Source organism: Chrysochloris asiatica, unplaced genomic scaffold (assembly GCF_000296735.1).
Source record: "Chrysochloris asiatica unplaced genomic scaffold, ChrAsi1.0 scaffold00089, whole genome shotgun sequence".
Lineage (NCBI taxonomy): Eukaryota > Metazoa > Chordata > Mammalia > Afrosoricida > Chrysochloridae > Chrysochloris > Chrysochloris asiatica.
Window position 1 is genome coordinate 4,969,012 of NW_006408607.1, and position 17,311 is coordinate 4,986,322.

The window sequence follows — 17,311 nt, forward strand, 5'->3', positions numbered from 1 at the left end:
GCTTTCCAGTGTGGAGATGCTAAAGCAAATCGAAGAAATGAGGAAGGAAGTGAAAGAGCTGAGCAGAAAGTCTCAAAGGACAGTTCAAGAAGACAAAGTCAAGTATTATAATGAAATGTATGAAGGCCTGGAGTTAGAAAACCAAAAGGGAAGACCATACTCAGCATTTCCCAAGCTGAAAGAACTGAAAAAGAAAAAATTCAAGTCTCGAATTGCGATATTGAAGGATTCCAAGGGGAAAATCTTGAATGACATAGAAAGCATTAAAAGAAAAATGGAAAGAATACACAGTCACTGTACCAAAAAGCAGCAGTCGACATTCAACAATTTCAAGAGGTAGCATATGATCAAGAGTCAATGATACTGCAATGAAACAAAGTACGATAGGATGAACGAAAGATAATGTTCACCCATGTAAACTAACACATAATTCACAATAAAAACTTAAAATAAATTAAAAGAAAGAACCAATTGATACTGAAGGAAGAAATCCAATTTGCACTGAAGGCATTGGTAAAAAACAAAGCTCCTGGAATTGACAGAATGCAAAGAAATCTTTCAACAAACGGATACAGCACTGGAGGCACTCACTCATCTATGCCAAGAAATTTGAGAGACAGCTACCTAGCCAAGTGATTGAAGGAGATCCATATTTGTGCTGTTCCAAAGAGAAGTGACCCAAAGGAAATGGAAATCATCAAGCAGCAGCATTAATAACACATTCAATAAAATTTTGTTGAAGATAATTCAAAACCAGCTACAGCAGTACATTGACAGGGAACTGCCAGAAACTCAAGCCAGATTTAGAAGAGGACATGGAAGTAGGGATGTCATTGCTGAGGCCCGATGCACCTTGGCTGAAAGCAAAGAGTACCAGGACAATGTTTACCTGTGCTTTATTGACTACACAATGGCTTTTGATTGTGTGGATCATGACAAGCTATGGACAACATTGCGGAGTATGAGCATTCCAGAACACTTCACTGTGATCATGTGGAACCTGTACATAGACCAAGAGGCAGTCATTTGAACAGAACATGAGGATACCAAAGGTTTAACAACAGGAAAGATGTGCACCAGCATTGTACCCTTTCACCATACTTATTCAATCTGAGTACATAATCTGAGACGCTGGATTACATGAAGGAAAACATGGCATCAGGATTAGAGAAGACTCATTAACAATCTGCAATTTGCAGATGATACAACCTTGCTTGCTGAAAGTGAAGGGGACTTAAAACATGTGCTGATGAAGATCAAAGAGTACAATCTTCAGTATGGGTTGCACTTCAATGTAAAGAAAACAAAAATCCTCACCACTGACAATTAGAGAAAAATCCTCACATCATGACAATTAGAGAAAAGATTGACGTTATCAAAAACATCATTTTGCTTTTTGCTTGAATCCACAATCAACACACATGGAAAGCAGCAGTTAAGAGAACAAATCACATCCTGCATTGAACCAATCTGCTGCATAAGACCTGTTTAAAGTTTCAAGAGCAAAGGTGTCACTTTGAGGACTAAGGTACACCTGATCCAAGTCATGGTATTTTCCATAGCCTCATATACATGTGGAAGTTAAAAAATGAACAAGGAAGACCGTAGAAGAATTGATCATTTGCATTATGGTGCGTGAAAAGAATACTGAAAGTACCATGGACTGCCAGAAGAACAAATACATTTGTGTTGGAAGGAGCACAGCCAGAATTCTCCTTATATGCCAGGATGATGAAACTTCATCTCTCATACTTTGGACACATTATCAGGAGGGACCGGTCCCTGCAGAAGGACACCATGCTTGGTAAAGTGGCGCATCAATGAAAAAGAGGAAGACCCCCATGAGATGGGCGTGAGCCCAGCACCAATGGGCTTACACGTAACTATTATGAGGATGATACAGGACCCGTCAGTGTTTCCGTTTGCTATGCATAGGGCCACGGTTGTTGTTAAGTGCAGTCCCTTGGGTTGGGACTCATAGTGACAGTGTATAGGGTTTCCAAAGTTTCTAAAATCTTTGTGGGAATAGAAAGCCTGATCTTTCTCTCATAGACCAGCTGGTGGAGTCGAACCACTGAACTTATTCGCAGTGCTTATCATATGGTGCCACCACACCCTATATATCTATATCTATATATATGTGTGTGTGTATGGAGTCCTGATGTGTGGTTCTATGGGCTAATGCGCTGGACTGCAAAGTTGTTTGAACCACAGGTCAGTGGGTCAAGCTCACCAGCTGCTCCTTGTAAACCCTATACAGGGTTGCTATGGGTCAGAACCAACTCGACGGCACTTAACAACAACTAACAACAATCCTGTATAGGGTTTCAGAGCAGCAGCTGGTGGGTTTGAATTGCTGATCTCGTGGTTCACATATGGACTCCTGGTGTGGCGCTGTAGGGTTAGCACTGGACTGCAAAGTCAGTTTGAACCACAAAGTCAGCAGTTCAAACTTACCAGCTGCTACTTGGAAATACCATACAGGGTCATTGTTAAGTCAGAATCAATCAAAGGCATTTAACAACCACAATAACGTACATATACACCTATACACACACACACACATATATACACACGGAGCATTGTGGCTCCAAAGGATAAGCACTAAACTGTGAACCACCAAGTGGGATGTTCGAGATCACCCACCACTCCACAAAAATAGACAAGGCTTTCTGTTCCCGCAAAAGCTTTTAAAGTCTTGGAAACCCTATATAGGGTCGCTGTAAGCCAAAATGGACTCCAAATCTCTTAACAACAACATACACACACATTTGTGTGTGTGTGTGTGTGTGTGTGTGTGTGTGTATGTATAAGGAACTCTGATAGCATAGTGGTTACGAATCAGGCTGTGAACCGTGGTCAGCAGTTCGAAACTACCAGCTGTTCCATGGGAGAAAGATGAGGCTTTCTGCTCCCGTAAAGATTTACAGCCTCAGAAACCCTGCACAGTGTCATTATGAGTTGGAACCGACTCCATGGCACACAGCCAACACCACCACCAGCCATATATATTGTTGTTGTTAAGTGCCATTGAGTCGGTTCCGACCCATAGCGACCCTGTACAGGGTGTCCAAGAGTGTAAATCTTTACAGGAGTAGAAAGCCTTATCTTTCTCCCGCAGAGCAGCTGGTAGTTTCAAACTGCTGACCTTAAGGTTCGCAGCCTGATTCGTAACCACTACGCTACCAGAGCTCCTTATATATATACATAAATATACATATGTACATATAGTGATGGTGGTATGCTGTGGAATTTGTCCTGACTCACAGCAAACCTGTGCGGGGTTTCTGAAGTGAGAAATCTTTTCAGGCGCAGTGCTCCCCGTCTTTCTCCCACAGAGTGACTGCTAGGTTCAAATTGCTGACCCCGTGGTTAGCTGCTCAACTCATAACCCACTAAGCTCCCAGAGCTCTTTAGATACAGAGACTTTCTGCTCCTAGAACGATCCATAGAAGAGATTCGACACAGAAGTAAGCACAGACTTACTTATGGAAGAGCAATGCCCTATAAGGATTGCCAAGAACCAAAGAATGCCATCTGCTATTTCCGCTACAGTAGCACTAGGAAACGAAGACAGTAACAACTGACCTGAAAGATGAGAAGGAGTGGGCAAGGGAAATCAAAGAAAAGAATGTGGCAGAGAGAGGAGCTGGCATGTGCAAAGGCCCTGAGATACAACGGAGTAGACAGCAGCAAAGGGACTGGAATGAAAACAGTAGGGATGGATTATGAGGTGACTTGTGGCTAGAGAAATGAGGGCCCAGCACACTATGGCAAGGAGGCAGAACCAGAGTTGGAGGAGGAGGATGAAGGGTCAGAGCAGCCGGTGATGTGCTAAAATCAAAGAAGCAAAAGGTTAACCCGTCCCCACTGCACAGCCCAATGGGGACCTAAAGGCACCTGGAAGCCCAATCTTCAGCCAGCAGCACTGTGGGTTAATGAGTTGGACTGCAAAGTCAGTTTGAACCACAGGTCAGGGAGTCAAGCTCACCAACTGCTCCTTGGAAACCAAATACATGTCACTATGGGTCATAACCACCTTGATGGCACTTAACAACAACATGCAGATAGCTAGTTAGGGAAGAGAACAACACTAGTAAGGTATATTCACCATGGAATGATCAATTATTCAAGATCAAAAAGGGCAACATGTGTTTACCTAGGGTCAAAGCTGAGAAGGGATGGGAAGGAGGGTGGAATGAACTAGAAAGCACAGGGAAGAGGTGGGACAGCTGTTGCAGGGAGGGGTTTGTGATCACTGAGTCCAAACAAAGTGTAGGAGCTGCTGATGTAAAACTGATGATCTTGTCTGTAGACTTTCACTCACTTCACAAGAAAAGTTAGAAATAAGTAAGTCAAGGCACCTGGTGTAGTTATTAAAGGAGCGATCTGACCTCAGTGTTGAGGACTGGGGTGGCAGGGGGAGGGGGAAGGATGGCCATGACTCACAGAGGGCTGAAAATAAATCAACCCCATTACTTGAGATGCAAATGAGGACAAGAGGACCTCTGGGGCTTTGCGCAGTTTGGGAGAGGTGGAGGCTGGAGCCTTTGGTCCAGGGTCTGATGAACACTGGCACATCCTCCCTGCACCTTTTGACAGGCAAACTGCTCCCCAGACAATGAATGTTGTTGTTAAGTGTTGTCTAATAGGTTCAGACCCATAGTGACCCTGGGTTTCTGAGGAGCAGCTGGTAAGTTTGAACCTCTAACCTTACGGTCCAGCGCATTATCTGGAAGCGCCACACCAGGACTCCTGAATATGAGTTAAGGACCATGAATATAAATCACTAGATTCTAAATTCTCAATGCTGGGTGAGAAAACTAAGCTTGCTCTAGCAATGGGGAATAAAGACCCAGAGCCAAAGACAAGCAGGAAATTCAGACTGTAACAATGCAAACAGGACATGTACCCAACCTGTGCTTAGTGTTCAAAACCATACACATGCGCAGAGCCATACCCAAAACACAGACTACATGCCTATGCACACCCATACACCCATACAAAGCATGCACAAACACACATAGAACACACACACCCATACATAAATCAACACTACCCACATATGCACACACTCATATACAAAACACACACTACACACCATATAGGCACATATACACACAGAGACTAAACACATACACACCTATACACAAAACACACTCACACCCATACACAAAGCACAGATCACGCACATACACCTGTACACAACACACGCATATAACCCATCCATACACAAAACACAACCTACACACAAATAGACTCGTTCACACATATAAGGCACACACATACACACAAATACATGCACACATATGCCCTTCCTTTTTTTGTTGAATTACTGGTTACAGTTGTTGTTCTGTGCCGTGGAGTCGGTTCCGACTCATAGCGACCCTATACAGGGTTTCCGAGGCTGTAAATCTTTACGGGAGCAGAAAGCCTCATCTTTCTCCTGCGGAGCAGCTGGTAGTTTCGAACTGCTGACCTTGCAGTTCGCAGCCCACTTTGTAACCACTACACTACCAGAGCTCCTTACTGGTTACAGTATCAGTTCCTAAAATCTCTCACACCTCCAACAGATTGAAGGAGCCCTGGAGACCCATGCTTATATGCTCAACTGCTAACCAAGAAGTCTGTGGTCCGAGCTTACAACTGCTCCTCGGAACAAAGCTGTGGCAATCCTCAGAAACCCTCTGGGGCAGTTCTACTCTGCCTTGTAGGTCACTCTGAGTTAGAACTGACTTGATAACACACGGCAGCAACCACAGGATGGGCTCAAAGATCTCAAAGCTCACGGAACTGGTTCAGAAACAGACAGCATTTTGCTCTGTTATCCGTAAGATCACAGTGAGTAAACTGAGCAGCAACCACCACCAACAAATCCCAAAGACCCAAAGAGGCGACATAATGGACAACGGTCGAAAGGTGAGGTGGAAGTATATTTAGGAAACTCGACAGGAGGGAAAAGGAGGGTAACTCAAGGGTAAAGAGGAAATAAAATAGAGAGAAAACAGAAAGATCATTGAACCATGCTTCCCAAAATCATATAGTCAAAATCTCTTCCATTGGAGTTCCTTTGCAATAGCTCCAAAATTCTCCAGTGCTTTGTGGGTTTAAAGATACCTGCTGCACCCATTTTATTTGTTTCTCCAGAAAGCCCTGCTGTTATCTCTTGGGGAAGTGACTCAGAAGGTCTGGCCTTTAATTACTGGCCAGACACCTAGGTTACCAGAGTTAAATCTTCTTCCCTGACGCATCCAACCACCCCCAGAGGCCTGATTAGCTTGTCCAGAGTTAATTAGACCCTTTCCTGGGCATTCTCTCCACCCTGTTTCATGATAGAGAGCAGTAGAGCCTAGCTTTTCAATTCTACATTAAATTCAAGAGAATTTTGTAAATGTTTAAATGCAGAAAAGGAGAAAAGAGAAGAGGGTTCTTAGGGGAGCCTCTGGGTACTGTAATGGGTGAATGCAGCAGCTGTTAATGGAAAGGTTGGAGTTTCAAGACTACCCAAAAGTGCCTCGAAAGAAAGGCATGGCAATCTAATTCCCAACAACCAGCCACTGAGAACCCTGTGGGACAGAGTTCTACTCTGACACATCTGGGGCCACTATGAGTTGAGTTTGGCCCACTGACAATTAGCATATGTCCTGAGATCTGGCCTGTCCGGTCAGTACTATCCACAGGGCCCCTGGCTGCTGCTTTGTTCTCGAAGCATTCCCTGGGTAACCCAGCCACCAGTGTGCTTCCTTCTAATATCAATAACCTTCCCAGCAACAGAAAAGTCCACCAATATTTGTCAACATCTGAAAGGCTTTTTCCTCAATGAGTCTTCTTCTATTTCATAGACTTTTCTGGAGTCAAGTTCTAACACCATCTCCATTGCAAAACTCGTCTCCGGCCAGGAACTGAAAAGGAATCAAGCTTGGCAGAGCGGGAAATGATTCTGGGGGACCGATTAAACTTGTGCAGTCTTTCTTCCCTTTTTCCGTTGTACTTCTGTTCACTGTTTCAAATGGGCATGAGAGTACATACATTCAGTTTGGAGTTTATGAGTTCATATTTTATAATTAACGTTGCCAACAGGGAGGGGTTTCATTAATACCAAGCAGTGGATTTTGAGCAATGTTCCATACAAACTGCCAAATTTAGCAATAAAATAAATTGGTTATGTGACCATAATTAGTAGACTACTTAAAATTCAAAACCGAGTGTGAATAATTCCAAATCATCTGAGCCATAAATCCATTATTTGTATAGAAGGGGCAGTACAGCATTTGGGTTTTATTTTGCCCTCAACCACAATGTTATTCACCACCAACCTAAACATAATGAAATGTCTACAATGGGCTGTGACAATATTATAGAGAAGCCCAAAAACATACAAGTATACACAGGTACGCACAACACACAGAGGCATGTCATAAAGATGAGAAATGCTAAAATGTGAATTTTCATTGCAAATGTAAAAATCTATAACAAATTGTTCAACAAGATGCTACATTATTATTTTTTTTTTCTTTCTTTCGTTCTTTTTTCACATGTGTTAAACATAAACCTCTGGCGCACAATTACGCAGTGAGCCTTTTCCCTTGCAATAGTCACAGCACCTTATTGTCACCCTGGACTTCTCCCAGCCTCTGCTGAAGTTCTTTAAGTTCTTCTCCCAGATGTTTATTCCGGTCTTGAGTATCTCTCAATAGTTGTGCAAGATTAGCCTGGAAATATCAAAACATTATGAAATACAATCAGAAACGCGTAAATGCGAGGTTGTATTGGGCTCAGTGAGGCCGGCATCCAAGCCCAGCTGAGCCACACAAAAACCATTAACATAAATATGCATATATGAATTGCCACCACAGCAAGGATACAAGTAATGTCACCACAATGGCATGGAGGAAAATGAAGTTGGCCAGGAACCTCCATTGGGGGAGCTTTGTTTCTGGAACGACCCACAGAGGGCACTTGGACAAGTAATGGAGGAATCAGATGGAGTTGGCTTTTTAAGGGCTCACCACTAAAAATCCTGAAAAGTGGACACAGAGTTCAATTCTAAAAGTTGGGCCAATGATACAAAGAAAGCTTCAGATTCTTGTTTTGGGTCCCCCCCACGAAGGCACCTTGCCTTATAAACTTTTCTTTTCTACCTCAGTATCTTGAATTTTGATCACAATTCTAGAAGACTGCTGAAGAAGAGATCAGAGATGTGTATCAATCCAAAGACAACAATCCAACAATCTGCTGGACTAGGTCTCCACGTTCTCATTTCCTTACATGCCCGGATTTCGGTCCTGGTCAATGTACCTCTGGTGTGGCACCTCTCAGCAGAGGTTTGCAAGGAGCTCAGTGACATAGTGGGTTAGGTATTGAGCTGCTAGCCACAAAGTCAGCAGTTCAAATCCACCACCTGTTCCACAAGAGAAAAAGGAGACTTGCTGCTCACATAAAGATTTACAGCCTCAGAGTTGGAATTGATTCGATGACAGTTGGTTTGGTTTTGGGTTTTTATGATGCCGAACCTGTTTCAGGATAGCTTCCAAACTAAGACTAGGAAGAAAAGACCTGGTGACCGTCTAAAAAAAATCCCCAGAGACCACAACAGTCTGATCAGAAACTTAATACGGGGATGACACAGGACCGGACAGTATTTCAATCCATCGTGCGTGGAATTGCCTTGAGTCAGGGGCTGAGTGGGTACCACTCAGCCATATGCCAGGCTCTGCAGGTGAAAGTTGGACAATGAATAAGGAAGACTGTAGAAGAATTGATGCATTTGAGTTATGGTGTTAGAGAAGACTGTCCAAAGTCCCATGGACTGCTAGAAGAACAAACAGATCTGTGTTGGAAGAAATACAACCAGAATGCTCCTTGGAAGACAGGATAGGGAGGCTTGATCTCTCATACTTTGGACATATTATCAGGAGGGAACAGTCCCTGAAGAAGGACATCGTGCTTGGTAAAGTGGAGGGTCAACAGAAAGACGATGACCCTCAACAAGATGGACTGGCACAATGGCAGCAGCACTGGACTCGAGCTTACCAATGACTGTGAGGATGGCCCAGTGTTCCACTCTGTTGTAATGGGAGCACTGGACTCAAGCTTACCAATGACTGTGAGGATGGTCCAGTGTTCCACTCTATTGTACATGGGAGCACTAGACTCAAGTTTACCAACGACTATGAGGATGGCCCAGTGTTCCACTCTGTTGTGCATGGGGTCGCTATGAGTCAGTATCAGCTCAACGGCACCACCAAGGCTCTGGAGATACAACAGTGAACAAGACAAACAAGACTCCCATGATAGTGGGAATGGGAACAGACAATCAAATCAATGGGGGCAAAGTGGGATAAGCGTTGGATTGCTAACCACAGGGCTGGTGGTTCAAACTCACCAGTTACTCTGAGAGAGAAGGAAGAGACTGACTGCTCTGTAAAGATTTATCGTCTCAGAAGCCCTCAGGAGCAGTCCTCCCCTGTCGTGCAGGGTTGCTATGAGTCGGAATACTCGATGGTGGTAGGTTTGGTAGTGATTTGAGGATACAAATGATAAATGCTACAGAAAAACTTACAGCAGGCAAAGGGGACAGATCGTGCCTGCGGAAGGTAGCAAAGGCGTGGGCAAAGACAACCCTTCCCTCCCTCTCCTCTTCCCCATCACAACACAAAGTTTCCAGGGGAGTCTGTAGCCAGGCCCTGATGTCTGCAGGGAGACACTGGGAGATGATTTGACTCCTGATTCTCAGTTTGCTGGTTCCGCCCTCTACACCGCAGCTTTCCTCCTCAGCGCATGTGGCCACAAACTCCAGGGCATTTCCCAGACGTCTGCCACAGATCCTCTCCCTAACAGCAAGCAGAATCCTAAATGATGGAGGCAGGTCGCAGGCAGGACCTGGACGATGAGCCCAGAGCTGGGCTGTGGAGTGCCCAGCACCCACTCTCCAGGCTAAAGGTGATCTTCCCAAGGCAGCCCCTCTACAGAACCATGCAAATAGCAGCACCCCTCCCCCTTCTGGAGGAGACACTGCAAAATTCACCTGGGCAGGAGCTTTCTGCGAGACAGCAGGGAAGATGCTAGGAAAAAAAACATTGTTGTAAGAGCAACACTGAAAACTAAAGAAAAAGAAAATTCTCCAACTCTCTCATATTTTTAACCAATAATGATTGGCTTGAGCTCCTTAGTTTGGTGGAAACAACATGACACTCACTGACCAATGTAATGCAGTAGCCAAGCCACTCCAGGGTCAGATTACCTGGGGACGCTGTAGGATCAGCACTGCACTGCAAACCACAAGGTCGGCAGTTCAAACCCACCTGCTGCTCCTTGGAAACCCTATACAGGGTCTGAGTTGGAACCAACTTGACAGCACTAACTACAACAAGCTAAGCACAGGCTTATTTACTTACTAATACACAAGACTTACCACTGTAGTGAACAGTTTTACATTTTTTCACCACATCGAAGACTCTGCTCTCAGATATGGCATCTGTCTCTGTACCAAACTCACAGCACCTTTCCAAATTTGCAATCCCTGACAGGAATGGAGTACCCAAGAAGGTGAACATGGGTGCCTACTTGCTAATCAAAGACCACAGTCTTTGGTATGGATTGCATCACAATGTAAAGAAAACAAAAATCCTCACCACTGGACCAATAAACAACATTCTTATCAATGGAGAAAAGATTGAAGCTGTCAAGGACTTCATTCGTCTTGCATCAACTATCAACACTCGCGGAAGCAGCAGTCAAGAAATCAAACGATGTATTGCATTGGGCAAATCTGCTGCACAAGACCTTTTTAAAGTGTTGAAAAACAAAAATATGTCAGCCTGAGGACTAAGGTGTGCCTGACCCAAGCCATGGTGTTTTCAATAATCTCATATGCATGTGAAAGCTGGACAGTGAATAAGGAAGACCGTAGAAAGAATTGATGCTTTTGAGTTATGGTGTTGAAGGAAAATACTGATAGTGCCATGGGCTGCCCAAAGAACCAACAGATCTGTGTTGGAAGAAGCACAACCGGAATGCTCCTTGGAGGTCAGGATGGCCAAAATTCATCTCTCATACTTGGGACATACTGTCAGGAGGGACCAGTCGCTGGAGAGGGATATCAAGCATAGCAACAATTGTGAGGTTGGCCCAGGACCGGGCAGTGTTTCATTCTGTTGTGCATAGGGTCACTATGAGTAGGTACCAACTTGATAGCACCTAACAACAACAACTTACTAATCTGTCATGAAAATTTTCAGATGGGCTTCACCACATAAAAAAATATATTTTTTTAATGTGAAGATTGTGGTTGCTGTCGAGTCCGTTCTGATTCATAGTGACCCTGCACAGGCTGGGTTGTAGTTCAAACCAACCTTTTGATCAAGTGCATTATCCTGCCCCATGTGAAACTGTTCACAACAGATCAGTAAGTGAGTACAAATAAAGTCAGGGGCCAGTCCCTGGAGAAGGACACAATGCTTGGTAAAGTGGAGGGTCGGCAACAAAGAGATGGACTGGCACAGTGGCAGCAGCAATGGACTCAAGCATCGCAATGATGGTGAAGATGGTGCAGGACCAGGCATTGTTTTGTTCTGATGTACATAAAGTTGCTATGAATTCAAACCGACTCAACAACATCTAACAACACCATCACCTGGCTTATTGGGTACGCTGTCCTGAGTACAACTCAACTTAGCCCAAAAAACCAACAAACCAGTTGCCATTGAGTTGATTCACACAAATTGCAACCCCATGCACACAGAGGTAGAACTGCCCACCATAGACTTTTCTTCCAAGACACCTCTGGGTGGGTTTGAACTGCTAACTTTTCAGTTAGTATCTATATGCTTAGTCTTTTGCACCTTTCTGGTAGTGTAGTGGTTACGAGTTGGGTTGCTAACCTCAAGGTCAGCAGTTCTGTGGGAGAAAGACGGGGCTTTCTGCTCCCGTAAAGATTACAGCCTTGGAAACCCTGTACAGGGTCGCTGTGGATCGGAACTGACTTGATGGCACATAACAACAACAAGAACCCATCACAGATGGATACAATCAAAATGAATAACCAAAACAAAACAAAACAAAACAAAAAACCCCAAGTATCTATTGTTAGATACAAGAGACAAAAACTCATGCTGTCAAATTGCTATAAAAGTTTCTGAACACTTAATTGCTTCAGACCAGAAACAAGCAGCTCCCACTCTGGCCTTAGTCCTGGGGCACCCAGCCCAAAGACATTCGCAGGTGTTTGGGTATTGGTCCGGAGAGACACCGAGACTACGCATCTATCTGTGAATGAACACTGGTTTATGAGACAGTGACTTACAGACACAGCAATCTGATTAGCAAACATTATTTATACTGCAGCCTGGATGAAAAGAAATCTAGCTAAAGAAAGCCTACCAAATCACACGCCTGTAAAACAATGGTCAATTCAAATCACTTTGCAGCCAAAAGAGTTCAAGGTAAATCTACTCCAACTTTAAAACTGACCCCGGTGGTATGGGGTGAGGAAGGCACCCCCACTTTGAAGCAGGTGATGGCAATTTTCTTTTACATTGAGCAGGCTGGATTCTCAACACACAATTCTCTTCTATTCAGTTCTTCCACCTCCTCACCTCCAAAACAATAACTTTGAAAACTAGAAAATGACTGTTCTGATAGGGTGCCTAATTCTTTGACATACACCTTAAAGGGGGTTAAAATTTTAAAAGCAGCACATTTCAAAGCACTCAAAATAGAGGAGAAAAGTTCACACAATTCTTTTGACCAAAAATAACACTCATGACTCACACACATTCACTATTACAATCCATCAAGCGAACACGCAGGGCCTGCTTATAATTTATCAGCTATGCAGAGCGCTTTGTCTCCGTGTTATTGAGAAGAATTTTGCAGCCATCGGTTTAGAATAACAGCGCAGGGAAAAAGTGGCAGACCAGTTAAAACTAGGAAAGGAGACAAAACCCAGGAATTATGTCTTCGGAATCCCTGGGGCAAGGAGGAAGCCGAAATAGTCAAACATGGAAAGCTTTCAAAAGAAGTTTCTTTTACATATTTATAGCTAGCCAGGGTTGACATTAAAGCTTGACATTTTAGCTCAGGTAATAATGGAATGTTGAATGTAGCAGAATATATTGTGTTGTTATGTCATCCAATCAGTTCCGACTCAGCAATCCGGTATAAGGTTTCCAAAGAGCGGTTGCTGGGGTTGAACTGCTGACCTTGCGGATAGCAGTCCAGCGCTCATGCTACAGTGTCACACCAGGACCCTGAATATATCGTAGAACATATACACTGAAGTCATTCTGTTTAGCTAGGGGTTTATCTCTACAATTTGTGATGGGAAGAGGAGAAAAGAGAAAGTTGATAAAAATAAAGCCCAGAGACTGGGGCTGAAAGAATATTCCAGTTCTGGGTCTGAAATGCTTTCTTTTGTCAAGAAGCATTTCAACAGCAATTACAACTGGCATCTGCAGAAGCCCTCCACCAAGCCAAGCCCCTGGAGTGGGACGTGGGGTACTGATGGCAGTGTTCTATATAGGGGTGCTGACTACAAACCCGACAGATTCTGTGAAGGTAGGACCGGTGGCTGAGAGAGAAGTGGCTCTCACCCTAACCTCCTCGCCATCTTTTTTCATAAATTCTTGTGGAAGAGGCGAATATGTGTTAGTCACGTGGGTGAGAGGAACTGTCTTTCCACTTTTGACCCACATAGGTTTTCCAAGTCTTAAACCAAAACCAGTTGCTGTCAAATTAATTTCAACTCATGGAAACCCTGTATGTGTCATAACGGTTTGGGCAATAGCTGATTACCAAGTCATTCTTCAGAGTTACCTCCAACTTTTTAATGTGAGCAGCTGAGTATGTTAATTTTCACCACCTAGAGATTTTCAATCCCTATTGCTTCTGGTGTGGCCCTGTGGGTTAATGTGCTGGACTATAAGGTTGGTTTGAACTGCAAGGTTGGTGGTTCTAGCTCACCAGCCAGCCACCCCTTGGAAACCCTATATAGGATTGCTGAGTTGGAACCAACTCGATGGCACTTAACAACAACAAGTACTTCTTAGGATTCCTGGTGTAGTGCTGTAGGATAAGCACTGAACTGCTAACCACAAGGTCAGTGGTTCAAGCCCACCAGCCTGTCCTTGGATACCCTATACATAGAATTTCCCTGTCTGTTAATCTTCACAGGAGCAGACTGCTTCATCTTTCTCCCAAAAAGCAGCTGGTGGATTAGAAACGCCGACCATGTATTCAGTTGCCCAATTCTTAACCCACTGCACCACTAGGGCTCCTGATTGACTAAACTAGTCCCACTATGGAGTTACTGAAGCCAAGTTTCCTGTCAGCAAGTCAAAACCTAAGTTTCTGCTTCATGTAAATGCCTAACTTTCCCAGGAGTCAAAATCCAGGTCAAACAATGGACTCCCAGAAATGTAACCATATGCTAAACAATCAGAATTTGATCAGTTTAGTCTGGTTCAAAGTTCTCCTTGATCCATGATCTCCCAAATAAGGAGAGAAGATGTCTGCCAGTCAATCTGGAAACTGTCTACTCTATAGTGTATCAAACCACAAGGTCAACAGTTCAAACCCACCAGTTGTTCCTTGGAAACCCTACACAGGGTCATTATGAGTTGGAACCGACTCGATGGCACTCAACAACAACAACAGCAGCAGTGGTCTATCCAGTGTGATGCTGGTCCTGGTGTGACACTATAGGATAAGCACTGGACTGCAAGGTCAGATTAAACCATAAGGTAAGCAGTTCAAACTCACCAGGCACTTCTCAGAAACCATATCCAGGAACACTGTAAGTCAGAACCGACTCAACGGCACCTAAGAACACATGGTCTAGATTAGGAGCATGGTGGCTCTAGAGGATAAGCATTGAACTATAAACCACAAGGTTGGTGGTTCAAGAGCATCAGCCACTCCATAAGAGAAAGATAAGGTTTTCTGCTCCCACAAAGATTCATAGCCTCAGAAACCCTATATAGTTAATGAAAACAATGACCTATCTTCCTTGTTTTTTGTGTTTGCCTCTACAAAACCCTTTCCACCAGCACTAGGTTATAGGTCAGATGTTCCAGTTCATGATCTGAAGAGTAAAGCTAATGAATTCATACACAAATTAAATATTGGGAAATTTTGATCTTTAACAATGATAACCCCCATAAAAATCCTGCCATGGAGTCAATTCCTACTTATACTGATCCTACAGAGTAGGAGCTCTGGTAGCGTAGTGGTTACGAATTGGGCTGCGAACCTAAAGGTCAGCGGTTCGAAACTACCAGCCGCTCCGCGGGAGAAAGATGAGGCTTTCTACTCCCGTAAGGATTTACACCCTCGGAAACCCTGTACAGGGTCGCTATGGGTCGGAACCGACTCGACGGCACTTAACAACAACTTAACAACAGAGTAGAACTGTGCCACTGGGTATCCAAGACTGTCCATCTTTACAGGAGCAGACAGCTGGTAGACTTGAACCGCCAACTTTGAGATCAATCCATCCATAGTTGTATAGTGTTTCCAAGACTGCAAATCTTAAGGGGAGCAGACAGTCTCCTCTTTCTCCCTCAGAGCAGCTGGTGGGTTTGAACTGCTGACCTTGCATTTAGCAGTCCAGTGCTTATCCTACAGTACCACCAGGGTTCCTTTTAAAATCCACAAGAACCTAAAAACAAGAGTAAGGAAGGAGAGAAACCCTCAAAAAGAGGAGAGAGAGAAGAAAGTGTGAGACTGAGATGAGATTTAGAAAAGGCCACTGAACTACGTGGTTAATTCCACACCCTCAAAAGAAAAAGTACTAGATTAAGCCAGAATGTGTATTTTGTGTGTGTTTTTAAAGAAAACTATTGGCTGAAACATTGAATGCACTGAGAAGTATGACTGATGGCAAATTTAATTGCAATTTCTACTCCACTGCTTTGGTCCAGTGGTGACTCTGGTATTAATACTTAATCAGTGAAAGTGGTTTTGCTTAGCAATGGCCCCTCTTCATAAACTGTCAAAATGATGACCTCTACTACAGGGAAGGCTTTCTTATTTACAAAAAATAGCCATCCCAGAGCTTATTTTATACGTATTTTTGGCTAAACCAGGAGCCCTCCGCAGCCTACTCCCACCTCTTAATCTCAGAGCACACACTTGCAAATGAATGTATTTCCAGTGCCCACAGGCACACACTCTTGAATAAGTTTGGGGAGGTTGCTATTTAAATAACTGTTTGCTTAATCTTAGCCATTATGATTCTACATCTGCCACTTAGAGGCTCTGCTAATAGCTCTCAAGTTCTTTAGCCTCATTGAGCCTAAATTTTCTATAAATTGGGGGATGCTCACACCTTCCTCACAAAATTGCTGCAAGGATTCAAAGGGCTGACCAAGGTGCTTTAGGGCTCAGAATGAAGTTGCTGCTCTGGGTTCTGAGGGCTCAGAAGACTGGCTGGTCTCTGGATTTCTTCCCAGATTTCCTGGTGTTAACAGTAAAGTACAACCGTTCAAAGTGTTATGAAAAGAAGCATCTCAAAGCATTTGAGATCTTTGAAGGAAGTTTTAGGTTGTGAGCATCAAATCAGGGTCCAAAGCTGTTGTGATTTGCAGTCATAGGGGACTAAAGACAAACCAGAAGACTTTTCTATTGTAGTAAAGGCTGCCCCGACACCCCATAAAGGGTTACTCCATCTCGGCTTGTCATCTAAAAAGATGTCATCACTTTTTAGAGACAAGAAAGCAAAAACTCACTCCAGAACCAGGAGCAATACTTCCTGTGGCGAATCTGTTGGAAATTAAACCAGGAAAAAAGAAAGATATTAAAAGATACGTCTGTTTGCTTTTTTATAAAAGCATGAGTTTGCATCGGGAGAAAATGCACTGCCTTAACCCCAAAGAATCCCATAAGATCAGCCCCAGATCATTTGCAGGAACTGCTTGTTTAGCAAAAGAAAAATATTTAAAGGGGTCGTGTGAGATCATCTGGGGATCTGTCACAGCAATGCAACGGGGCGCTGTGTGTACAGTTCTGCCTAGAGAATCAAGGACAAATTTTCATTTCAATACCCCATGAGCAGTGATTAATGCAATCACTGTTGTCATGATTCTTCACAGCCTCTTTAACAGATGATGTGCCATTGGAAATTGAGTTGTTTTAGAAAGGATACTAACTTCCAAACAAAGGCCTGCACCACTCTATTTCTACAACTATTGTTGTTGTTGTTAAGTGCCATTGAGTCGGCTCTGACCCATAGCGACCCTGTACAGGGTTTCCGAGGGTGTAAATCTTTACGGGAGTAGAAAGCCTCATCTTTCTCCCGTGGAGCGGCTGGTAG

General features: G+C 43.7%; 1 protein-coding gene across 1 annotated transcript in view; it reads right to left on the reverse strand.

Moving 5' to 3' along the window:
* CCDC149 (coiled-coil domain containing 149) overlaps positions 1-17,311 on the reverse strand; it is a 196,280-nt gene that overhangs the window by 105,583 nt on the left and 73,386 nt on the right. The window contains exon 4 of the mRNA XM_006866314.1: positions 7,605-7,712. Within this exon, the coding sequence (XP_006866376.1) occupies positions 7,605-7,712 (108 nt within the window). The remainder of the gene's footprint in view (positions 1-7,604; positions 7,713-17,311) is intronic.